The 27,775-nt window shown below is 37.4% G+C and overlaps 1 protein-coding gene across 1 annotated transcript; it reads right to left on the reverse strand.

The window, feature by feature from the left end:
- Window positions 1-1,244: 1,244 nt before the first annotated feature.
- Window positions 1,245-20,452, reverse strand: LOC131152965 (uncharacterized). Its single transcript, XM_058104949.1, has 5 exons — window positions 19,945-20,452; window positions 19,579-19,629; window positions 15,654-15,787; window positions 1,644-1,744; window positions 1,245-1,553 (listed from the first exon to the last, which is right to left on the reverse strand). Exons 1-5 carry the CDS (start codon window positions 20,317-20,319, stop codon window positions 1,381-1,383), a joined length of 834 nt encoding a protein of 277 aa, XP_057960932.1. The 5' UTR covers window positions 20,320-20,452; the 3' UTR covers window positions 1,245-1,380.
- Between the last annotated feature and the right edge of the window lie 7,323 nt (window positions 20,453-27,775).

Below are 27,775 nucleotides of genomic sequence, written 5' to 3' on the forward strand. Positions count from 1 at the left end.
CATCCTGAGAAAAATGAATCCTGGTAGTTCAAAGTGACCCTCCAATCCAAATTCAATTCACACCTGAATTCATATTCCTAAACACCACTTGAGGTTGTGCTTGAGTGAATCATGCTTAGTGTTTGAGTTTGCATGGACTCGAATGAAACAAAAGTATACTTTTATATTGTATTTTATCCAAGTTCGCACAAATTTAAATTTAACACATCCGGACTCCAAGATCTCAAACATGTATTAGAGGCACTTCGAACAAAAAAAAATGCATTCGATATTCAATCCGGGATGATGATCATTAGTACCATTACAGTATAGACCCGTCTTCTTACGTTTTCATATTTTAGTAAGGACGAGATAGGCTGTCAGGTGCGAGAAAATAAAAAGGGAAAATCATGTGGAAGGAAGATATTTTCCCATGTTTAATAAGGTAAAAAACTAAGAAATAAATGCAAATAAGCCTCTCCTTTGATTCCAGAAACTAATGGGTGCGAAGAGGCCCGCTGATTGTCGAGTGATAACCCTTCTATTGTCCTAGTTAACCAAATATTCAGGAGGAGATGAAGATAACTGGACCTAATGTTTAGTATTTCTATAGTATTTTCATATAATAAATATATGGAAATAAGAATCGCCATGCACTTACCTTGAGAACTCCATAGTTGGATCTTTTCTATCGGATGCAGAAGCTAACTGGCACTCACGAACAGTTGCCATCTCATGAAAAATCCCTCATGATTTTAATTGGATGAAGCAGTATAGCGGGGAAAATAGTGATTCTGATTTGCCAGTGCAGAGAAACATCTCTGCAAATGTTGGACACAGACGAATGGCATCCATGACTACTGTTCGCCTGGAATGGCAGCTACTACTCAAGCTCGATCTCTTGACTTTGTCTCTTTGTATTGTTTGCTCTGATTTGGAACAACCAAACAGCAAAACTATAGAAGGGGCAGTGGGGGAGGGAGTTGAGGGCACAGGAAACCTCCTCCCTGCAAGCCTTTTGGTGCTGACTGCACTTTAAAGTAGGTGAAAACTCCCAATATGGAAACTCAAGATCATGCTCTAAGATTAAAATGAAACAAAACAAAGTTCCATAACTGGATTGAAACCTACGCTGAAGTTTAAGGACTGCTGCTTTAGTTTACCCTACTAGAGAAATATAGGGTGGTATCCTATCATCTATAAACTTCATTTAATAAATTATTTGATGTTCTTACTCTAACTAAAAAGGCAAAAGGGAAGGGGAATGAGAGGAAGGAATCAAATTTTATTGTATGAGGTATATGCAACCACTTATTTTGTAAATTGCATTAGCACTATCAATAAATAACTGGGCTTGAAGTTGTCTACAATCTGTACACCGTTTACCTGACAATAAACTACTCAAACTTCCAGCCTATCAATCCCATTGTCCACTTGACCAAAATCCCGACGAGATATGATGTTCATGACAGTCTTTGTGACTTGCCCAACAGCATGAGAGGTCTTCTTAGCAGCCCCTGCAACTACAGGCTGCAAAGATATGATGGGCAGACTTGCTCTCTCCTGAATCATTGCTGTATCATATGACCAAAAATTATCAGTTCCAGTGAGGGGAGGAAAAAATCTCATTATTTATGAAAGAACACAAAGGAGCTTAAACATACAAATAGTCTGCTGGCGAGCAAGAACACCGATCTGACGAATTCCAGCTTCTGCTGCTTGTACAGCTTGAGCAGATTTGTTGACCCCATCTGCTATCTCTTGGCTAAGTACCACATAAAGTAAACCATGTTACACACAAAATTTATCACCATCAGCATGATGATAAACATTCAAAATATAACACGCTTAACACAGTATATGACATTGAACATGAAGGGAATTTTAAAATTTTAGAAATTGTAAAAAGGAACAATAAAAGCACAGTGAATGCTCATAGTTAAATAGAAATTGCGCATTCTACAATATTCTCCACATAAATAAACTCTAGTTTTTTCTGGTATTTTTTACTATTGGTTTTTATTGACTTGGAGAAATTCTTACTGGTAGATTTCAATATGTTAGATTTATTATGCAACCTGAAGGACAATCTGAAGGTGCCGTTCTAGAATAACTTTGACCAAGGCAGTAAATAAGAATTTGGTAGCACTCCAACTTTACATCATCCCTATATTGTGCAGAATAACAAAAAAGGATTTATATAGCCGCCAATCCCACCTAATAGCATTTGGGACCATGCATAACTCACCCAGTCTGATCATTTAAACGATGAGGTCCATCATGGGAAGTTTAACGAGAAGGCACAAGTCAATTCAGATTCTAATGACATTTCAGTAGCAATAGCTTTTAAAAGCCCATTGTTCAAATGAGGCACAAAAATCAGCTTTTTGAGGTAGAGGGAAAATCTTCGACATGTTAGGTTGTCATGGGGCAGCAAATTTCCTAGGCCACAAGGAATCACCCTTGCCTTAAACTGCCTTAGATGCAATAGAGTCACGTTGACTATGCCAAGTCTTGTCTCCTCATCCACAAAAACCTGTGTCCAATTCAGTTGTTAAGTCTCATGGTGTGACAGCCCTGTCCCAAATGAGATTGTCATTAGCAAACCATGGCTCAAACAGGGTTTTGAACTCACTCCACAAGACCCATCCTCACGACACTGTAAGCTCACCTGCTACTTACCACCCACAAACCGGAGCTAAGGGAAGTGACACCATACCTTACTCGAGACAGACATACAAATGATTAATATCCCCCGATAGTCACTAGGGTATAAGAGAAAACCACACAAGAATATACCCAAGGGCCAACATGGGTGCTCGTCCCAACCTCCATGTCGAGAGTGAAGCACTACCTCATTCTCCAATGGGCTTCCATCCCCACATGGAAGCTGAAGACATTCCCTGAGGATGTCAAGAGCTTGCCTCAAACGCTCCTTGGTTTGCTGACTTCGTGCCAAAAAAGACACTGCAATGGTAGGATACCTAGCATTCCCCTAGAGATAATAGCTTCCCATCACATTCTCTCTTAGCAACCATCCATGGTCTGAAGAATTATACATCCTAGCCTGAGAATGTCACCTTAATAACTGTCCAAATCCACTACAACATCGTAACGACATCCACCATTCGTCCCATGAGATCCCACAATCAAATCCATGTTTTACCATAGTCCCTTCCACAACTTATCTGACATGAACACTATGCCATTCCAAGGCCCGCCCACCTAGCCGTCTAGCATGTGTTACTAATGTGGGGCCGTGGCATCTTCTCCCACTCCATCCTACTAATGTCCTTGTTCATTAAATGCACATTTCTCTTTTGCTGAAGCTTCCACAACCACAAAGAAAAAAATTTTGGAACAAACCAAGTCCTCCAAACCAATCTCTCTAATGGCATACACCATTTTCCAAAATAAATCTGAACCCAATTTCTTGTAGAAGACTCTCATGGTAGACATTCCCAAGCGCAAAGTCATCTTGAAAACAAGACCCAAACTGACATTTCGTTTCCTCTCAAACCCACATTATGACTTCCAATTCCTTAATGAAGTAGCACACCCAAGAACATTATTACATCTCGTCCATGGTCAACAATCCTTAGAACAAGTTATGATGGTAACGACAATCACCCAAGGCCACTCAAAACTCACTAATCCTTGACATGGATCCATATTCCATCCTTGTCCCTCAGAACTCGAAAACTCCCTCACAAGTGAATAGAAGATCCATCCTCCAATTCCCCAAGCGAACTGCTTCCTAAAGTCAACCTCAAATTTTGACTTTCACCAATTATAACTGTAAGAAACTTCATTCCTAAAACACCATTCTAGTTGTGATTCCCTTCTCCATATCTACCTTTGAGAGTTGTTAGTTAATACAATCACTTGAAGGTCGGCACAAATCCTCTACAACTACAAAGTAGTTCATTCTGAATCCACTCTTCCTAAAAGATCTTTACTACTAAAAGCGTCCTAGTTTTCTTTCTATATTTTCATCTTAATAGGGCTCCTAGGCCAAGTACAATATCAAGGCTCGTACCCAACATTTCACTTCAAAGATAACTCTACATTGCAAAGTCTTCAAAATGAAACAATATTATAAAATAAGAGGGTTTGGTCAGTAAACATCCACAAGTTTCTCAAAGCATACCCAATCTCCTATGAATCACAATATTCGATCATACATTCTACATAGTACATACACACCAGACCTCTACTCAAATTCCATCTTTGAATCTATAAGGCTCATCAGTTCCATTCCCACATCAAGCCCCGCATTTACTATTGATTTAGAACTCCATTGTCCAATAAGATTTGAGCCTCAAGCACATGGGGTATCAAATGATTCCACCCTCAATGGCCCTTCAACATTTCAGTCCCGACCACAATTTTTCATGGCTGACATCTTATTCTAGTTGTCTCTGGCATACCTATTCTCAAACTCACGCCTTCCCAACACTCTGAAAGATCCGCCATTTTGGCCAAAGCACACATGTGCTCTTTGGCTAACATGGCTCCATTACCCTATTGCAGGGGTAAACATATAGTATATAGGCTATTGGTGCACAAGCACTCAACCATTATGATGCAGGGGTAGCATCAAGGTTCTGCAGTCATGAAGAAATTTGAAGAAATAGAATAGAGGAAGGAAAGGGAAGGGAGGAGAGCATGGTTTTAAATAACGGTCAAGACCGTTACATAACACCGTTACGTAATGGCTTTTTAGGTTACCGATACCGTTACACCACTAAATCGGTGGGAAGAAAATCACAACTGTAGCGGCCGTTACATAAAGGCCACTACGGCCGTTATGTAACCACTACAGGACTGTTACACTAAAAAACTATTTTATTTTTTACTTTTTCTTCTCACTTTTCCCCTCTCTTTCATATATCATTCTCAATATACTAAGTGGCAAGAGGGGGAAACAATTATAATGAGGATGACAATGATACACAATTTACTATTTCTTTAAATACTCACAATAGATGCGTCAATTAACAATTTGAAAAAACTAACTTGTTAGGAAAATATTTTATTTTGATAATATTAGTAACGTGATATTTATGTTCTATATTTTTCAACTCCAACCTTCTTTTTTTTCTAGCTATTTTATATTTGTATTATTCATATGTCGTATGTGTCTAATAGATTAATGGAGTGTAAAATGCAGTATGTTTTATTAATTAATTTAGCACACATAAGAATTTATCACAAATAAGAACAATGAGAAGTATAAATACGCACACACACGTAATTTTTCTATCAATGGTGGTTTAAAAAAAATGTAAACTTGTTGCCCTTACCAAATAACTTAGTTACTCAAACTAAAGGATCCAAAATACACTAAAACTCTTTCTAAGAAGGGCTAAAAACTTAAACACATGCAAGTACGCTAATATGCACAAGGTTGTGCGTGCTTCAAAAAAATTTACGCCCGTTACACCCGCTTCCCGTTAGGTAACATCCACTACTCCTGCTTCCCGTTAGGTAATATCCGCTACTCCTGCTTCCCGTTACACCCATTACCGTTACGTTACGCTACCCGCTACCGCGATTTAAAACCATGGAGGAGAGAGGAGATACCAAGGGGTAACTCATGTTCAATTCAAAAATTCAAATTCATTAACTGCCTACAACATGACTTTCACACACTATTTATAAGAAAGTCTCTTTATATGAAATTACACATAAACCCCTAAAACTACATTACATTACAAATATACCCCTACTTTACACAAATATTGCAAACAACCCCCAAATACACATAATCCTACACTAATCAATACTAAACACACATATAAACTACTAACTTAACCCCACAATTCCTTAACCATATTCTTCTTAATTATTCTCCAACAAGGATCTTCCCAAGGTCTTGCTTCTTGTCCTACATCAACTCTCCCCCAGTTAGAAAAAGTTCACCCTTGAATTTTGAAATGTTGGAGAATCGAAAAGGAGAAGCAATCTTGGATTCTTTGAAAGCCAGCGGTGGAGTGATACAAGAAACCATGTTCCATTGACAGAACCATAGACTTGACTTGAGAATCAGCATTAATGAACTCATTGGAGATGACAAACTCTACAATAAGAATGTTTAAAGGACTTTGGATGTCTTCAAACACATTCATTGCCTTGCTTTTGCTGTCTTCAAGTTGAGTAACTTTGACATGATCAATAATATCAGATTCTTTGTCCTAGTTGGTTGGTAGAGCAAGCTTCAAAATGATTTTCTTTCCATTATAGTGGAAGATATATGTGTTATCAAGTCCTTGAGTCACATCCAAATCATCCAACCAAGGAGAACCAAGTAGTACATGGCCAATGTTCATGGGTATGATGTCACACCAAACATTCTCAAAATAGTCACCCATTTTAATAGGAACTAAATATCTTTCACAAACATGGATGGTAATGTTGTCAATCCAAGATATCTTATAAGGTAGTGGGTGAGGTTTCGAATGAAGTTGCATATGAGTGACTCCATTTCTAGAAACCACGTCCATAGGACATCTTCCATCAATGATGAATCTGCATACATTTCCTCCACACTTGAGAATGTGTGGAAAAGCTTGAAATTGTGCCCAAGTGATGAGAAATGACATTCCTTTGTCCAATATTTTGTCACCATATTGCTGGATTTATGCAATATGCTGCAGCAATATATTACCAACGGCCCTTTAACGCAATTTGCCTTCAATTCTCAAACTGATCATGCAAACCTATAAACCTAACTCCGAATTTTGAAGAAATATCTTTAATTCACCTTGATATCGATTGTCTTATTGAAATGAAACAAATTCACGAAGAAAACTCACAAACTACATAACAAAACCTGATTTTTTATGCTGGCAGCAAAAATTTCTAGGGTTTTGTGCCAAATTATCTGGCTTGCTTACAATATATTGTAACCGCAATCAAAATATCACAATATCGTGGATAAAACCCAAAATCTTGCAGCTGAAGCAACTTTTCGCAAGACTGGAAATAGCACAACACTGTGGAAGTTTCCCAGTCGCAAGTTGCCAACACGTGGGGCGTGTGCGCCACCAATGAGGCACCTCTGGCAATGAAACTTGGATCGAGGGGAGATCAGGGGATGAGGAGTTTATTGGTGGTGATGGTGTGATGAGAAAAGCACAAGAGATCAGATTTTTCCAAGTGCCGACGGCTGGAGAAATTTTGGCTGGCACATGGGGTTCCTCCAATGGTCAAACGGTGATGAAATTTTGAGAAGAAGAGTTTCAGGGGGCTCTGTTTTTGGTGGTGTGGGTGGTGTTGCAGGATGGCCGCTGGAAAGTGGTGTTCGAGATTTGGGGACACGACTGGAATTTTTGAAAATTTTAAAAATTGAAAAACTGCTTTTATTTTTTCTTAACTGAAATTCAAATATATATATATATATATATATATAGAGAGAGAGAGAGAGAGAGAGAGAACTGAAGGAGAGAAGAAGATGAGAGGTAGCGGGAGTTGCTGGACAGAAACTGCCAAGAGACGGCCACAGAATTCAGAAATAAGAAAGAGAGTTGAGACAGTTGACAGTTATAGCAGAAGAAGAAGAAGAAGAAGAAGAGAAACAAACAAGAAGAAGAGGTAGACTGCTGCTGGGCAGCAGGGGATTATGGCCAGGACAGGAGATCAGAAACAGAGAAGAATGAAGAAGAAGATGAAGAGAAGAGAAGAGTGAGGGAGAATGGGTTGACTGAAATGGAAGAATGGAGATCGTGGTTGGGCTCTGATACCGAATAATGCAGGGGCAGCATCAAGGTTCTGCAGCCATGGAGAAATTAGAAGAAATAGAAGAGATGAAGGAAAGGGAAGGGAGGAGAGAGGAGATACCAGGGGGGAACGCACATTCAATTCGACAATTCAAATTCATTAACAACTACCCACAACATGGCTTTCAAGGCCATTTATAAGAAAGCCTCTTTACATGAAATTACACATAAACCCCTAAAACTACATTATGTTACAAGATGCCCCTACTTTACACAAATATTGCAAACAACCCCTAAATACACATAATCCTAGACTAATCAATACTAAACACACATAAGAAACTACTAACTTAACCCCACAATTCCTTGACCCTACTTGTCTCAATTATTCTCCGACAAAAATCTTCCCAAGGTCTTGCTTATTGTCCTACGTCACATTAATTCCACGAGTTATGGTCACCAACCACATTCCCACCAGACCTCATACATAGGGACCTCTTAGGGTTCCATGAAGTCCTAAGCAACACTCACCGGTCTCTTCAAGTCCACACCCTACTTGATTGTGTCATCACTGACCACCACACAGCTGCACTCACGTGGCTCAGGAATTAGTTGCAGAAGGGCTTTCACCACTTTTTCCTTTCCCATAGATCCAAAAACCTCACCTCTCTCTGTGGAATCCAAACCTTCTAAGTTGAAAGATGCCCTTGGCAGAACTCCAATAATCATCCATTTCCATAGATCAAAAGATATCACCTCTGAATGTGGAATGAGGACTCCACAAAGATCTTCATGGATTGCCATCCGAACTCATGTGTTCACCAAAATAGGAGAAATCCTATAGTGAGAATACACAATACAAAGGCAGAAAGTACTCCCTGCTATCTCAGTTCCCACAAAACAAAACCATATCCCTTGCACTTGGGTTTAAGGTACAATCAAGCATCCTAATTTTCATAAGATATTATACCAAATCTCCGAAACCCAACCTCAACCAATCTACATAAAATGTCACATGATAGAAGGAGAGAAAGTGACCAATACTCATCCAACAGTAGATTGTTCCTTCCCCCACTCAATGCCACATTTTGAAGACTTGATGGCCATAGTGTCAATCTTGTCTTAGCTCTCAAAAGGAGAGACCTGCTTTGATACCAATTGTCACAACACGGCAGATATCCAAGGCCACAAGGAATCACCCTCACCTTAATTTGCCTTAGATATGACAAAGCCAAGCCTATGCAACAACAAGACTTGGTGAAATCTTGTACTTATCCATGGAAGCACTTTTATGTCCAATTCAATGTTCAAGTCTCACAGCATGGTCTCTAAGATTGTCGCTAAGGAACCATGACAAGTAGAGTGTTGAACTCACATCCCACAAGCATTGAGGGTGACTCCCATCCCCACAGCACAATATTTGCATAAGAGCAGCTGCCACTTACCACCCACAAGCCAGAGCTAAGGGAAGTGACACCATACCCTACTTGAGACAGACATACAAAGGATCAATGTCCAATAGCCCAATAGGGTATACGATGACGCCCCGCAAGAGTATACTCACCCAACACAAGTGCTCATCCCAACCTCCAAGTCAAGAGCGAAGTGTGACCTCATTCTCTAATTGGTCATCCACGAGGCTCTCAATCCCACTTGGAACTCATAATCCCAAGAAACCCATTGACAATGTCAAGAGCCTTTCTTGAATGCTCGTCAAGGTGCCCACTTAGTGCCCAAAAGACACAAAGGGGTGGTAGGAAGCTCACCTAGTATCCCACCTAAAGATAGTAGCTTTCCATCACATTCTTGCTCTAGCATGTAGAAGAATCATACATCCTAGCGCAAGAATGTCACCTTAAGAAATGCCCAAATCCACCACAATATGATAGCAACATCACAATTCATCCCATGACATCCCACAATCAAATCCATGTCTTACCATAGTTCCTTCTACAACCCATCTGACATGAACACTGTGCCATTCCAAGGCTGCCCACCTAGCCATCTAGTATGTGTCATGGATATGAAAACGTGGGTCCACAACACTAAGCAAATTATCAACGAGAGGGGCAGTATCTAAGTCAAGCATACAGATAAGATGATGACAAGCATCTTAAAGACACAAAGGGGTGGTAGGAAGCTCACCTAGTATCCCACCTAAAGATAGTAGCTTTCCATCACATTCTTGCTCTAGCATGTAGAAGAATCATACATCCTAGAGCAAGAATGTCACCTTAAGAAATGCCCGAATCCACCACAATATGATAGCAACATCACAATTCATCCCATGACATCCCACAATCAAATCCATGTCTTACCATAGTTCCTTCTACAACCCATCTGACATGAACACTGTGCCATTCCAAGGCTGCCCACCTAGCCATCTAGTATGTGTCATGGATATGAAAACGTGGGTCCACAACACTAAGCAAATTATCAACGAGAGGGGCAGTATCTAAGTCAAGCATACAGATAAGATGATGACAAGCATCTTCCTTGCGAAGAGTTCACTAATGAAGGTGGATGGTCTTCCCAACAAGAAGGCAAGTCTCAGATAAGATTCTAGGAAATTTCAAAGCCTCAAGGAGGTTGTGTGGAGAATTCATCAGAAGAATGCTCGTGTGGTTCTCAAAAAGAATCTCACAATAATGATGGACAAGTTATTACTCTAAGATGATATTAGAATTTATATATAAATATTGGGGGAGAAAACAGAACAGGGATGAGAGACAGAATTAGAAGAGAGATAAGAGAAGGAAGAAGGAGAAGAAAGGAGGAAGAAGAAGAAGAATAGAGAAGGGGAGAGAACAGAACAGGGATGAGAGATAGAATTAGAAGAGAGATAAGAGAAGGACGAAGGAGAAGAAAGGAGGAAGAAGAAGAAGAAGAACAGCAGAACCAGCGAGAGAGAGAGAGAGAAGGAAAGTGCAATCTGATTCAAACAATAACTATACAATAACTTACATGTCCAGCACTAATACCCACTACTAACTAGAACACATATTTACATAAAGGCCCCAATAAAACGAAAAAATTACAAAATAAACCTAAAGTACTTAAATAAACAAAAAAAAAACTAAATTGACCAAACTTCTAAAATAACAAGACTTTCCCAAACTAAAATATAAAAACCTAGATACAATATGAACATCTAAAATCCTCCATTGGTGGTTCTCCATCAAACTCCCCCTGTTAGAGAAAACTCGACCTCGATTTTTGTAATGGCGTAGTAGTTGTAGCTCCATGTGTGGGAACAAAGTCAAACATTCAGGCAAATCAAGAGGAGGCGCAATCTGCACTGCATCGTCAATCACCACTGGAGAATATGTAGTAGATTGTCCAACCACAAATGGCATAGAAGGCTGCAATGTCCTCTGATAAAATAACAAGTCCACCAAACAAGAAATCAATTTATTATCCAAATATATTAGCAGCTCAAGCAAATACGCATTTGGTCCATACTCTTAAGACGATGGAGACAGTGTTTCACTAGATTTAGTTAAGGATAATGTAGAAGGAGAAGATCAAAGGGATGGAGGCACAAGTTTATTGGATTGAGGAGAAATAATCTCAAGAGGATTTTCAACAATAGGTTCCATGATTGAAGAATTTTCAACAAACTCTACAGCTGCCAATTGTTTCTCACTCTTTGGGTTAGAAATGGAATATTGAGGCTGAAGAGCAAGGTCATTGACAAGCATATCTGTCCTAGTAGTTGGCAACTCACCTTGCTGTTCATTGCAAGTTTCAACAACCAAGTGTGATGACAAATCAAGGTCCATCTCTGGCCTAGAGGCCCCAACATTGCTTAGGGTCATTAAAGACAAGTCTACGACCTCATTTTGAGAAGATTCATGGCTCACATCAACAGAAAAATCAAAAAATTGTGCACTAGTTATATGCATGTCATTTATGTAGTCATGATATTCCATTATGCAGCAATTTGGATGAGCACTTTTGATATTTGATTGTTTATCCTCTAAAATTTGAGTTTTCTCTTGAACATTTTGCGAGGATCTAGGAATACTACATGACCATGGAGAAATTGATCTAGAATGATAAAATTCTTTAAGATAGGAAGTGGTGTTATAGATTGGTGGTTGGAGAAATCTCCCAGCTTCCAAAGCCAAGTGGTAAGTGGTAAGCCTCATATGGAGTACTGGGATATTTTTTAATTCACATAATCATAAACCTTTTGATTTTATCTCTCAACCCTTTCTTGAACAAAATTACTGTTCTAAGAGCACACCGATAAATGAGGTCTCTAAATTTAAGATAATAATCGGCAACACTAGAAGAAAGTTGTCTAAGACTACACAGTTGGTCCAGTAGTTGTTCAGAATTGCCAACTATGTAGGAACCACATATACAGAATTTACTCTTTATTTTATTTTTTATTTTTTATTTTTTATTTTTTTTTTAACCAGAGAGTAAATATGGATCGATGCAAACTCGAACAAGTACCAAATAGATAAGCGACTTTAGATCAATTTCTATGAAGTCCAAGTAGTGTAAGCCTATACAATGTTACCAAAATCTCCTTGTTCTGACCATGTAGTTTCAAGATTTCAAATATTGCAATTCAACTTCTCACAGATGCTTCAAGAACATTGACAGCACACTGATTTTACCCTCCAAAAATATGAACTAAGCAATCCAAGATTAGTTTCTTCAAAATCAACATAAAAATCTCTCAGAGGAAAACCAATTTTTTGCAGTAAAATCTCAAAACACAGCAACTAGGCCTGAATTTGGATGTTGGCAGACCTTCAAAACTCTGAAATTTTTCTCAAAGATGGAAATAATTTCTCGCGAATCTGGAAAAACAGGGGAAGTCCAGCAACTTCCCCATGTGCATGACCGGCACGTGGAGCACGTGAGCCGCCTTCAGGGCTTCTCCGGTGATGAGCTTCTGGATGGAACCAGATCATAGGGCGGGTATTCCACTGAGGGTGGCTGTGCAGGAAGAAAATTGCAGGAAATGGGAGATTTAGGGGGGAGTCAGCTGGAAAGTTTTCAGGTGGGGCATGGGGGCCACTCCCTTGTCGGATGGAGATGATATTGTAGGGGAAGGGGTTTCAGGCGTGTCTGATTGGTCAGTGGAAATTAGGGCCGAAACCCATTGGCATGACTGTAATTTCCTGGAAAAGTTGCAGGCTGATGAATGCTTCTGTTTTCTGGGATTTTCCTACGACTTCTGACTTGCTATTGCAGCAATGGAGCCTGTTAGAAAATGCAGTCGTGTGGTGGATGTGGTTTGAGTTTTTGGATGAACCTTAATGGAAATTGTTGTAGGAATTTCAAATCTGATGGAAGAACAGCAAGAGAGATAAGAGAAAGAAGGAGAAGAGAGGAAGAAAAAGAAGAAGAAGAACAGCAGAACCTGCGAGAGAGAGAGAGAGAGAGAGAGAGAGAGAGAGAGAGGGAAATTGCAGTCTGATTCAAACAATAACTGACATGTCCAGCACTTATACCCAACAGAACCTGCGAGAGAGAGAGAGAGAGAAACAGAGAGGGAAACTGCAATCTGATTCAAACAATAACTTACATGTCCAGCACTTATACCCACTGCTAACCAGAACACATATTTACATAAAGGCCCCAATCCCCACTACTAACTAGAACACATATTTACATAAAATCCCCAATAAAAAAAAAATTACAAAATAAACCTAAAGTACTTAAATACACAAAATAAACCTAAATTCACCAAACTTCTAAAACAACAAGACTTTCCCAAACTAAGATATAAAAACCTAGATACAATATGAACATCTAAAATCCTCCATCGGTGGTTCCCCATCACTGAGGGCAATGCAATCAGGCATTTGAAATGTATAAAAATTATGAAGAGCAAAGGTTTCATCCAGACTTGCCTGCAAATAAATTATTTAAAAGCAAAGAGGATGGGAACTTATCACTTCTTGAAAGTGCATTGGGCAGCATTAGGAATAAAAAAGGTGAGGATAGTAACTGGTGAAACAATGAGAACAGAAATTGGGTCCATGAGTAGGATGAAGATGGTATATCTAATGGTGTTTTTGGGTGAGAGAATTTTTTATTATTGGAAGAATTTCAAGCTAGTATGGATGCAATTCTTCATTAAAAGTGTTTCTCATTTACAAGAGACCCCTCCAATAGGCTCCTCCTTTGATAAGGACAGAATTAACTTAAATCAGTGGCGAGGTGAGCATGATGCAGGGAAACGATTTTAAAGAAGATAGCATACTACACCAACTCCAATTTCTTCAAAGGAGAAATCAAACTATTAATGAAGCTCAACTGCTCATGGTCTTCTAGATAGGACAGGTTTGAAATGTATGGATCCTAGAAGGAAATAAGACTAGATTCTGGCAAGATGAGGAAGCAGTGTCCACTGCATGGTGGCCATCACCATATCTTAAGACATCCCTATCAGCATATTATATATCAACTCAATGAACCATAATATTATAGAGGGGCAAAAAACATAATTGGTTCATCCATTGAAAAAGAACCAAGCAATACACCAAAAATAGCAGCAACAGAGCTAGGATTTTAGAAATAAGTGGCCAAAATATCTTAAGTGCAATGGGTACACAAACAAAATGTCCAAAGCCAAGGTGGCCTATCAATGATTCCATGCTGCACTAAAGGTTTTGTGATTCATAGTACATGTTTAGTTTTCTAAAACCGATGTAATGACAATAATTCATAATACACATGCATCAGCAACATAAATGCATGTTGCAGTATGGTGACAAGTAGAAATATGTGGCAAGCAGGAAATTAAAAAAGAAATGAAAAGAAAGACATATGTAGAGAGCCATATTACCACACTGCCTTGCTTTCCAAGGTTTAAAAGAAGCTCTCAATTCAAAAAGTAATACAGAAGGCAGCAGCAGAACCTTGCTCGTAAACTAAAGTAATATACACAAGTTCAAGGAGGTAGGAAATGAAACCATAATTAGAAAATATAGGACTTCATGGCAAATGTGTCCAAGTTCACCATTGTTATTTATCTGATGGCAAATAAAAATACATCCACACGCTAGTTGTTGCCACATGCACAGCACAAGGAAATTTTTGTGATTCAAAAGGCCCAAAAGAAAAAGAACAATAAGGAAAGAAAATAATGATGTGATACTGCAATTTGGGGGGGGGGGAGGGGAGAGAGATAAAAAATACAAGAAACAAGGACAGTAAGATCTTCCAGACAGTAAAGAGAAGCCGCAAAAGAAAAGCCCTTCAATCTCTTTGCATGGCATTCAAAGGAAAAATCTTCAAATCCCTAAAGCTAAGACCCAAAGAGTTGCAAGCAAAACCACTCTATCCAAAGTAAATTGAGTGGTGTAAACCATCCAAAAAAAATCCTACTATTGAACAATTGTAAACATTAGATTGGGACAGATTCAAAATAAATAGAGATGATAAGCATTCATGGAGAGAGAGAGAGAGACTGTAAAGCTCCTGCTCACAGTACTGAGTACTATTCATGGTGCCACAGCAGTACTGTTAGCAGTGCTACTTTTGGTTTCCCTTTTTTCTTTTTTTTGAAGTCCTAATGTTAAGGGTATTTAAGATAAACTCTGAATCTTTCCTTTTATTTTATTTAATGAAATATCCATGATATTGGTTTATTTACCATAGCAGATGAGAAGCTCGAGGGGGAGCCACCGCTTGAACCAACAACTTTTTAAGGAAAAGTTCAAATAAGACAAGAAAAATGACAAGGGCCTAAAAGACCGAATTCCCCCCCATGAGTACCCATTGCCTCACTGGTCAATCAAAGTATCCCCAAAGATTCTTCATACCAAAACAAATCCCAAAAACTGTTAATAAACCCTAAGAAAATAAATAAGTATATTAACTACTAAAGTCATTGCAGAAGAGAATGTTGTTACCCACTAGAATTCACCATAGGGGAAATGAATAAAAAAAAAGTGTGTCAACAATACGGATTTACTTTGTTACCTTAAATCATTCAGCTCAAGAGTAAGGTCACCAATCTCCATGCCAGATAGTCTGATCGCAGCCATTGTCACAGGTAGCTCCTCATGGGCTGTATCTGCTAGCTTTGCAAGAGATATTGCAGCTTTTCTCATTGCCTATGGAACAGATTTAAAATTTAAAAAAATTCAAAAAATAAAATAAAAATAAAAATAAAAATGAAAAAAGCATAAATGACTCTTTTGCCTCTTTCTCCTTAACCATAGACAAAAGTAACATGTATCCAAACCAACATAAACTAGGCCAAAAGCATAGGGCACCACAATTTTTTGAAAGCAGAGACCTGAGGAAAGACTTGGGGACCTCAAGTCCTCAACATACTTAGCCTCCTCCTGCTTCAATATTAGATAACAGTAATAATGTCAACTTAAAAGTCTGTTTTAATTAAGGGTATATTAGTCTTTTACTTTTTACCTAATTGTAAAGACTCAATAATTCTCATCTCAAAATCCATTTTTTCCCCATCTCTCTCCCCTTTACTTGGTATCAGAGCACATACAATATAGCCTTAGAGATCTTCTTTTATTTTCCTTGATTTTCCCCTTCTTCATTTCTTTATTTTTCCTTTATCAACCCTTTCTCCACCAACAGCTTTAGGAAACCAAATGACTCGCAGGAGGGGGTTTACTTGTGCTGCCACATCATCTCTGAACTGACTGTCCCCAAGTTGCAATTTGCACAGATGTCCGAACAGTCCATGTTCTTTCTTTTCTATGCCCTATTGCCCAGTAAAGTTTCGTCCCATTTGAAGGAGCCTTTTCTTCCAAGTCAAGGGTTTTCAATCATTAGTTTGAAAGCAAACTTGATGCAGTAGCGGCATCAACTATCAAGGAATTACAGACCAGAGAATTTGGGAGAAATAGAGGAGTGTGCAAGAAGAAGAAGAAAGAAGAAAAGGAGATACAATGGGCAGAATCAAATATTCACCTTCAATTCTGTATATGGTTATTTCATCATTTAGCAATATTATGTGTCGAAGTTTTGTTAGTAATAAGTGTGAGTTAGTAAGGGTATTATGGTCATTTCTGTTGTACTTGACAATTGACATATATTCTAATTAGAGGGAGAGATCTATCTTTGAGTTTAGGTCTTCCATTTTACCCAAATATTCAACATGGTATCAGAGCATGATTCTGAAATCTAAACCCTAATTGTTACCACCACCATCAAAACCAAAGCCTTAAACCCAAAATCCGCTGAATGTCTACCATCATAGAAGAATTTCCAGCAACACTATACCCCTAGAATACAGCCAGCAGCAGCCAAAAGTCAGACAGACCAGTCGCTGGAAATTTTCTGGGTGACACTACCAGTTCAAAAACACCAAATCAACTATAGATTTTGCAAAAACAACACCATAGTCACCCACGGACACTGCTGATCTGCCCCCCACTGAAATCCCATATCCAGGCAGTGTTCCACACACCTCACGCCCCGGTCGAAGGCTGCCACGTGCCGACTCGTGAAGCTACTTTCAGGCATGTTTTTGACCTGAAATCATCCAGCAGTGACCCAATCCCTCTGATAACATGTTATTGGAGTTTTTCGTAATGTTTTTTGTCCAAAGATCTCACCTGTTTTAATTGCTCATGTGCAGCACCCAAAGAATGTTTGTTTGATACTCCCTCCATTATGTTGTTGCTAGCAAATACCACTATATTTGGTTTACAGCGCCTAGTATCCATCGTTTACAGCTAGGACTACTGGGGTATTTAATCCAATTTGCTTGCCTAGCTTTCGTCTCTCAGTGTCCATGTCAGCCCAATAGATAAAATAATTTATCTGATTTGAAAAAATAAATGCTTGTTATTGAAGCAACCACAATAACAATAAACAATAAGAAGAATCACCATTTCCTTTTCCTCAATGTCCCTCACGGAACGTGAGAAGCAGATGATTATTCATCTGCTTCTAGAAGAAATCAAGAATTTCTTGGGAAGATCTCATATTCTTAATCAATCAAATAATATAACGAATACATCAAATATTTGGCAAAAGGCATGAATGAAAGAAATGAATTCAAAAAAATACGCCGCTTGGGAGCTTTACCGGGACTAACTAACAAAAGACCCAGGGCCAAAAGTGATCTTAGACTCTATGAAATTACATCAATCCTTCCACATATTATGGGTAACATAGGAGACATCTCTATTTTTTTATTTTTTTTTATTTCGATTGTATCTACACACTCTTTCTTATCTTAATTTACCATATGAAAAGAGGCAAAAGCAGAGTATTTGTCTAAAGAAATGCATTGATAAAGGGCAAGTTATTGAGTTTATTGGGTCTGAAACAGTGGGATTTGCTGTGTTTTTTGATTCAATGTTCTAATTCCTTCCATATACCAAATTATCAAGCTGTTGGGAATGTGTTTTGCTCAAAGATCCAATCTTTGTTGTGACCATGCACTCATGGTGATTCATTAGTTTTTGTTTGGTGTTAGTAATAGACATTGGTGACTCTCTTGGAGCAGTGGCAGTGCTTCTAAGCTGTCTTTTATAAGGCTGTGGCATTGTTATATAAGTTTTGTACTAAATTATTTGTGACTTCTTCACAGTGGGTCACCTTGTTCGTGGTTGTTCTGATTGTCCTAGCAATTAATCTTGAGATCATTGGTCTGAGTATGTGAATGTTGGGATGGAGTTTGCAAAACCCAAAAGTATGGTTCCTTCATTAGTCACTTGTTTGAGTGAACCGCGTACTGTGACCATATCAAAGGAGTATTCAAGGATTCTATAGTATCAATTGTCTCAACAAGCATCTTTCATCACATTGCTTCTTTTACGCAGAAAGGTAACCCTACAATTTGTATGTCATCTGATATCCTTCCTACTAGTCCTTGGGTTATCGATTTTGCTGCCACTGATCATATAACAAGTGCAACCAGCTTCTTTTCTAACCTCCAGTATCCTTAAAATCTACCTCAAGTTACCTTTGCTGATGGGACCACTACTGCTGTTAAGGGGATAGAAACAATAAATCCTACTCCTTCCATCTCTCTTTCTTATGCTTTATATATTCCTAAATCCCTTCCAATCTCATGTCAGTTAGTAAGCTTACAAAGTCACTAAATTGTTCTGTCACATTCTTTCCTGATTCTGCGGTTATTCAGGATCTGAAGACTCTCCACCCATTGCCTCCACAATCGCAGCTATACCACTTCAAATCCATTGTCACTTTGGTCATTTGTCCTTGGACAAGTTGAAACAGCTAGTTCCAACATTGAATTTTGTGTCCTATCTTGAGTGTGTCTTGTTAATTAAGCAAACATCATCGTTTTCCCTTTGCTTCTTGAGTCGACAAACAAGTGGTTAGTCCTTTCATGCTAGTCCATTCCGGTATTTAGGGTCCTAGTCGTGTCACATCAAAGTTGGGGTTTCAATACTTTGTTACATTTGTTCATTTGTTACATTGGTTGATGACTACTCTAGGATGACTTGGTTATATTTAATGAAAGATCGTTCTAAGTTGTTTAATATCTTTTGTACCTTCTATTCCCAAATAAAGACTCAATTTGATATGTCAATCGGTACACTTCGTAGTGATAATGTGAAGGAATACTTCAATACCCAATTCAGTATTTATATGACTAACTCTAGTATGATCCATTAGTCCTCTTGTGCACTCCACAATAAAATGGAGTTGCAGAGCGAAAAAATAGACATATTCTTGAAGTTACTCGTACTCTATGGTAAGTTTTGGAGTGATGTTGTTCCAATTTAATAGACAGCCATGATACTCTCTAGAAACCAAGATTTTTATACATAATTATTGAACCATTAATTTACCCACTCAAAAAATACACTTATATTAACTCCATTCTTGCATAGAAATGGTGATACACTCAGTGAAAAATATAATGAGTTAAACATATTGTTAGATAACTTACATACAGGGTTGGGACAGCTGCAATGACAAGGCTAGTAAACGCAAAAGCAGTCTGCAAACATTGAAATTAATTTGTATTAGCAAAAACGCAATGCTCAGGGAAAGGTTCAGAAAAGTCATCCACTTTCTGAGGAAACCACAACTTTGAATCTATTCAAATGCAAAGAAATAGAAAATTAGTTGAACGAAAAATGCCCTGGTGATTGCTATTTCACTCATTAACACCATTTTTCACCGAGAAAATTTTCTCAGAAACGATTTTCTACCATGCAAATAGAACAAATTGCGCAATTTCATCGCTTAATTAGGGAGAGAACCACAGACACCAAGAAATCCCCAATAATGGATGTAGTGCGGGAGGGCATACCGTACAAGCAATGAAGGCCAAGAGAAAGAAAGCCTGATCGCTCAAACTCAATTTGGCCGCCGGAACAAACGACGCCGGAACGATCGGATTTCCAACCTCCACATTCCATGTATCCTGTGAATCGCTTTCGAGAACAACCGGTGCTGTAGCGGGAAGATTCTTCGTCGAACCCGCAGAGACGCAGACTGAGACGGAGCGAGATCGAGGGTTGAATCGGGGGATTATAGGGAGGATCCTGCCGAAGCTTGGGGCCTTGAGAAGTGAAGCGTTTGGGATGGGATGGGTTTTGTTATGATTGGTTGGGAGTGAAGTGACGCACCGGAAATAATGGATGGAGATGCCGGAGGAGTGGGCTGGTGCCAGGCCGGGACTCATGGCCGAAGAGTTTATCAGGGTGGGGGTGATTGGAGAGGAGTAAGAGAAGGAATGAGTAGACTGAGAACCAGTTGCCGGCGGTAGACCTGGCGAAACTGACCGGTTAGATAATTCATGTCGGATTAAACAGATTATGGGTGAAAAATCATAATTTGTTATAAAATGATGTAGAAAATAATAATAAAATAAATAAAGATGAGTAGAAAATAAATGAACATCAGAACGAATTTTACGTGATTCGGATATACCTATTCCACGTACGGATTAGATCAAAGTTTTACCATTTCGGGAAGAATTAAAAAGTGATATGCAACTGGACCTAAACAAGATATCTCTCTCACTTTATTTAATTCTCTCATTTTCTTTGTACTTTTATATTTCTCTTTTCTTCTTTTTTTCTCTTTTATCTACTCTAGTTTTTCTTTCCACATACAATTACGTAATCTCACACCATGCTCCTCCTTTATAGGCATGTGGAGGAGCATATAAGGTTTCATTTAATAAGAGGTAAAAGAGAAGATGGAAATAAAATGGATGGGATATGGACAGTCACATAATAATCATCTATTTATAACACTCCTCATTGGCTGTCACTCATATATTATTAAGATCTTTAAGATGCCTCATTCTAATAAGATGAACTAATTTTTTGAATATTATAATAGGCAAAGTTTTGATGAACAAATCTGTTAGATTATCTCTGCATCGAATCTACTGAACATCTATATCACAATTCTTCTGGAATTCATGTATATAGAAGAATTTTAAAGAGATATGTTTTATTCTGTCACCCTTTATATATTCTCCTCTTAGTTGAGTTATACATGCAGCATTATCTTAATATAAAATTGTTGGACTATCCTTGATTGATTGAAGACCACAATTTGATTGGATATGAGAAATCATTTATCTGAGCCACACGCATTCTATACTGGCTACATGGATAGTTAGTATTTCAAAATGATTGGAGGATGTTATTATAATCATTTGTTTTACTGATTTCCAAGATATAACAATTTTTTCATAAATAAATACATATCAAGTTTGAAATTTAGCATTGCGAGCATCAGATAGATATTCAGCATCTGCATATCCTACTAGTTGAGATTTGGAATCAAATGTATAAAATAGACTCAAATCAGATGTACCTCTCAAATAGCGCAAAATATACTTAATTTCATTCTAGTGCCGCCGAGTAGGAGTAGAGTTGTATCTAGTTAATAGATGTACAACAAATGTAATGTCAGGTCTTGTACAATTGGCCAGATACATTAGAGAGTCGATAGCACTTAAATAAGGTACTTCAAGACCAAGTAATTCCTCCCCCTCATCATGAGGTCGAAATAGATCTTTCTTAACATCAAGTGATCGCACCATCATTGGAAGTTCCAAAGGATGAACTTTGTCCATATAGAAGTGCCTTAATACCTTTTTGGTATATTTAGATGGATAAACAAGAATTCCGCCATTTACATGTTTAATCTGTAGGCCAAAACAATATTTTGTCTTTCCTAAATCTTTTATCTCAAATTCCGCCATTAAATAATTAGCAACTTTAGTAAGCTCTTCAGAAGTCCTAATTAAATTTAAACCATCAACATAAACAACAATTATAGTAAATCAGGATTCTGATCTTTTAATAAAAACGCATGGACAAATTGGATCATTCATGAATTCCTCTTTCACAAGGTACTCACTTAATCGATTGTGTGACGCCCTGAATTTTTCTATATATATATCTAATACCGTTATAATAATAATAATAATAATAATAATAATAATAATAATAATAATAATAATAATAAAGTCAACCAAAACCCAAGGTGGGGTATGAGAGATCCACCTATCCATATTCACATTCAAACAGTGTAGCGGAAAACATGATACACCTAACTTTACATACAATACCAGAGTACTAAAGTCTCCCAAAAAAATATACATACAAACCCCTAAAAATAAATACACATACCCTGAACTATAGGAACTACGTCTCCTCTATCTCGAAGCTCGCTCCGCCTAACTGCCTGAATTTCCTGAAATGTTTAAGATCTTGGGGGTGAGACACCTCTCAGTAAGTGAGAATAAATTATTATCAGTGTGTGACAAATGAGTTTTAGAGTATCATATCTTATATCTATGTACATATATATATTATTCTCGAAAATGTGATCATGCTTAGTAAACATCTTTATGTACAAAATAACATATCTGCCAAGTACAATCATATGAGTGTATCGCGTTTGTAATGAGGAACCCATTCATATCACTGTCATGTAATAACCCCACATAACCGAGTTGTGTGGCTCGAAGACTGGACTTAACCCTGGTTGCCCTACCAAGTTAAGTCAAAATACCTTGTCTATAGTACGATTGGCCCACCGTAAGCCGATCCGGACCTAGGGGCAGTCAACATCTCTCCGAAGGCTCAATTGACTTCCAATACCAACATGCTCCCCGAGCTGCGTGGTTGTACTAACTCAATCACTAACAACGGTACCATGCTCTCATATCATTAACCAACTGGGTTCTCATTTCCACCACTTAGTATACATAACAATATCTTTCTAAAAGCTTTCATTTCTCATAAATAAGCTCAAGCTCATGAGTATCCATGTATAAATAACACATCTCGTATGTAACTCATGGTTGTTCATCATATTTCATCATGTTTGTGTATATCTAATTTTAACATATCAATGAAATTCACGTCTGTATATATCTCATCTTTACATATTGTATTAAACAAATCTGTATATATAACATATATCATTATATCAATGTAAAACATGTATGTACAAATCTCATATCAACATATCTATTTAAAATATATATGTTTTTATCTCAACATAAATCACGTCTCATCATATAATATATTCACATATTTATTTCGTAGTAATCAAAATTCTTTCTCATGCCACACAAGTTTTTCAGTAATATTCAATAATATAATAATTATCCAATAAAACATAGGATAGTCCCAAAACTATTATTTCTTATATGTCTAATAAGTCAAAATATTAGATATAATATTTTCATATCATACTTTAATTTAATCAATTAATTTTCAGGAATTCCTAACATAATTTAATTCCCCTTACCTGATTCTTGGAGAAATGCGCACGGGGATCCTAAAGCAGTGCCTGCGGTGTTCACACAAATTCTTGTATTCACACACCCTAGTTTAATTAGCTCAACCTTGGAATAATTACTATCCGAACATCCCTAAGCTAACACACTCCCTTTAACAGATTAAATTCTAAAGAACACGTGGGTATGATCCACTTTCCATATTTAAATTTAATTTCTAACATATTTAAAAACACCAATATGATCAAATCCCCGCAGTTTAATCTAATTCCAAAATATTCTCAAAAATTCTATTTAATCAAATCTCTGTCGTTTAACTTAATTTCAAGAATATTTCCAAAAATCTAATATAACCAAATACTACAATTTAATCGGTTAAATTTTTTTTAAAATAAAAAATATAATTTATATTCCTCACCTTAGCCTTAGAGTGGTACCTAGTTCCCCAAATCAAAAATCTGCTCTGATTAACTTGCTCAAAATCGAAACTAGGACACTATGGTGGTGTCTGATCGTCGATTTGGTTGAAGATTTAAGAGAAATTAAGGAAAGAAAGAGAGAGAGTGAAAGAAAGTTTACCTTATCCTAGGAGTGGTGCCTACGATGTCTTAATCACGAATCCACTCTAGTTAAAATGTTGGTGGGCGAGAATGGAGCCCAAGGGTATTTTTCGTTCTTCAATCGGCGCACGATTCGCCGAAGACATTGAGGTGAGAGAAAGAGTGATTGAGGAGAGAGAGATGGAGAGAGAGAGAGAGAGAGAGAGAGAGAGAAAGAGAGACGCCTAAGGCGTGAAATTGAAATGGCTATTTCCTTCTTCTTGAAGGAAATCAGGTAACCTATATACATATATATATATATATATAAATCATATTATTCATTTAATTAATTCAATTTAATAATAACAATAATAATAATAATAATAATAATAATTCTTTTTTAAGAACATTCCACTAATCTTATATAACAATTTTTGGGGTCATTACATTCTTCCCTCCTTATAGAAATTCCGTACTCAAAATTCGCTAACCAACACTAAGCAAGTCTACATATAGACTAACCAAGCAACAGACTAGACTGCTATGGTTACTTGACTAGAGTTGGCCTCATTGAACAAATGTAGGTACTTCTGACGTATTTCCTCTTCTAGCTTCTATGAAGCTTCCTCAACTGCGTGATTACGCCAAAGTACCTTCACTAATGGAATTTTCTTAATACATAGTTCCTGCTCTTTCTGGTCTAGAATTCGAACTAGCACTTCATCATGTGATAGGGTGTCTCTAATCTCTAGTGACTTATAATTTATCACATAAGATGAATCTGAAATGTATTTCTTCACCATGGATACATGGAACACGTTATGGATCCTAGACAGTGCTGGGTTAACGTAATTTGTAGGCAACCAGACCTATTCTTTCTAGTATCTTAAACGACCCAATATACCTAGGGTTTAGCTTACCCTTTTCTCAAATCTTATAACCCCTTTCATGGGTGCAATTCTCAAGAATACATTATCTCCTACACCATACCCCAACTTCTGTCAGCGGGTATCTGCATAGATTTTCTATTGACTCTGAGCTGTTTTAATTCTTGCAAGCTCTGCTCACAATCGTCGGCCTACTTGAACTTCACATTCTTTCTTTTTAATCATGTCAGAGGACCCGATAGTCTAAAAAAACCCTCCCTGAACCGCTGGTAGTATCCTGGCAGACCTAAGAAACTCCTGATCTCGTAAACATTCTTTGGTCTTGCCTAATTCACTACCACTTCTATCTAACTTGGATCTACCAAAATACCGTCCCCAAAGATCACATGTCTAAGGAATGTAACTTCCTTCAGCCAGAATTCAAATTTCTTACATTTAGCATACAACTTTCTTTCTCTCAACACTTGTGGTACCATCCTTAAATGATTTTGTGCTCCTCGGAACTCTTCGAATATACCAAAATATCATCAATAAAAATCACTACAAACTGTTCTAGGTATTCATGGAAAACCCTGTTTATTAGATCTATAAACGCTACAAGAGCATTGGTAAATCCGAAATGCATGACCAAGAACTCATAGTGGCCATATCGAGTATGGAACGCTGTCTTTGAAACATCTTCTAATTTAATCTTCATCTGATGGTACTCGGATCGAAGATCAATCTTAGAGTAAACCTGTGTTCCCTAGAGTTAATCAATCAAATCATCAATGCGGGGAAGAGGATTCTTATCCTTAACTGTCACTTTCTTTATCTCCTAGTAGTCTATACACATCCTCATCGACCCGTCTTCCTTTTTAACAAACGGCACTAGTGTTCCCCAGGGTGACACACTAGGTTTAATAAACCCCTTGTCCATTAATTCCTGCAACTGCTCCTTTAACTCTTTTAATTCCACTAGTACCATTCTATAAAGAACTTTAGAAATCGATGTCATCCCCAGAAGTAAGTCAACAGAAAATTCAATTTCTTGATCAGGAGGCAATCCAGGTAAATCCTCAGGAAGGATATCTGAAAATTCCCTCACTATTGGAATATCTACAAGGTCTATTTCTCCCCCTGGTGCTTCCTTTATATAGGCTAAGTACCCCTGACATCTGTCTAGAGGTAGCCTCCTCACTTGAATAGCTAACAATAGTTGTGGTGAGGAGCGCATGCACGACCCCACAAATCTATACTTCTGCTTCCTAGGAGGTCTGAATACTACCTCTTTCTAATGACAATCGATATTGACATAATTAGCGGCTAACTAGTCCATCCCCCAAATTACATCAAACTCATGCATATCCATTACTAAGAGATCGGTTGGTAGCACTCTCCCCTGAATATTCACTGGATAGCCTTTGAGCACTTTTCTACAAAGTACTATTGCTCCTGTGGGTGTGACCACAGATAATTCAACCTCCAATAACTGAGATTTTATCCCACACAATCTAATATACTCCTGAGAAAAAAATGAATTTGTTGCCCTTGAATCAAACAAAATAACAGCTCTATATAACAGAATAAAAATTGTACCTATTGCCGAAGAAATTGAGGAGAGAAAAAGAGTGGCTGAGGAGAGAGAGATGGAAAGAGAGATAGACGCCTAAGGCGTGAAATTGAAATGGCACTCTGGATTTCCTTCTTCTTGAAGGAAATCAGGTTACCTATATATATAATTATAACTTAATAATCTTAGATGATATTATATTAATATTATATTCATATATATATATATCATATTATTCATTTAATTAATTCAATTTAATAAGAATTAATTAATTAATAATTTTTTTTAAGATCATTCCACTAATCTTATATAACTATTTTTGGGGTCATTACAAATTTTATCACATGCGTCCAGATTGCTTTAGTCCATATAAAGAACATTGAAGTTTAATTGAATATAAATTTCTACATTTTGCTTCAAGCAATTTAAATATTTTAGGGATTTTCATATAAATTTCATTATCCAATGATCCATATAGTTATGTTGTTACTACCTCCATAAGACGTATGCTCAGTCGTTCAGCGACTACTAACCCAATTAAGAATCTAAAAATGATTCCATCAATTACGGGAGAATATGTCTCCTCATAATCAATTCCGGGTTTCTGTGAGAAACCTTATGCTAGAAGCCTTGCTTTATATCGAGTAATTTCATTATTTTCATTTTGCTTGTGCCCAAATACCTATTTGTATCCAATGGGCTGAACATCTTCTGTTGTCTGGACTACAGGTCCAAAAACTTCTTTTTTGATAAAGAGTTTAATTCTAATGTGATATCATCTTTCTATTTTGGCCAATCACTTTTATATCGACATTCATTTATAGATTTAGGTTCAGGATCCTTACTACTTCTTGTAATGTCAGTAGCTACTGTATATGCAAATGTGTTGTTAACAACAACTTTATTTCTATCCCACATTTCTCCTATGTAATGAATTGAGATCTCATTATTATTTCCAATTATTATTTCCAAGTATCAGTCCCTTTTCAAGGGATATCTCTTCAGGAGGTTCCTCTTTAGGAGGTTCTACAATAGGGATTTCATTTTCAAGAGAAATGGGTTTTTGAATGTCAAGTGGATTATCCACTTCTATAGCCTCTTCTCGAGTGTTTACAAACTTCAATCTTCTCCTTCTAGGAGTTTTATCTTTTGCACCAACAAGCCTTCCATGCTTAACTTGTGGTTCAGGTTCATTATTTGGTTGTTTTCCTTCATGGACATTAATACGTGCTGGAATATTTGCAGCAGGTATATGAGATTTTAGTATGACCTTGGTATCTACAAAAGAATCTAGTAATTGATTTGCAATTCCTTGCAAATGGATAATCTTTTGAAATTCGAGTTCACTTTGATTTGTGCAATAATCTAAATGAGATAAACTCATGGCATTC

Source organism: Malania oleifera, chromosome 4, assembly GCF_029873635.1.
Source record: "Malania oleifera isolate guangnan ecotype guangnan chromosome 4, ASM2987363v1, whole genome shotgun sequence".
NCBI classification, from domain to species: Eukaryota; Viridiplantae; Streptophyta; class Magnoliopsida; order Santalales; family Ximeniaceae; genus Malania; species Malania oleifera.

Coding starts and splice junctions, on each gene's coding strand:
- LOC131152965 (XM_058104949.1), bottom strand. CDS start 20,319: ATGAGTCCCGGCCTGGCACCAGCCCACTCCTCCGGCATCTCCATCCAT. Junction 1,745..15,653: donor CTTGAGCTGAATGATTTAAG/GTAACAAAGTAA, acceptor TGTGGTACTTAG/CCAAGAGATAGCAGATGGGG. Junction 1,554..1,643: donor TGCTCGCCAGCAGACTATTT/GTATGTTTAAGC, acceptor CATATGATACAG/CAATGATTCAGGAGAGAGCA.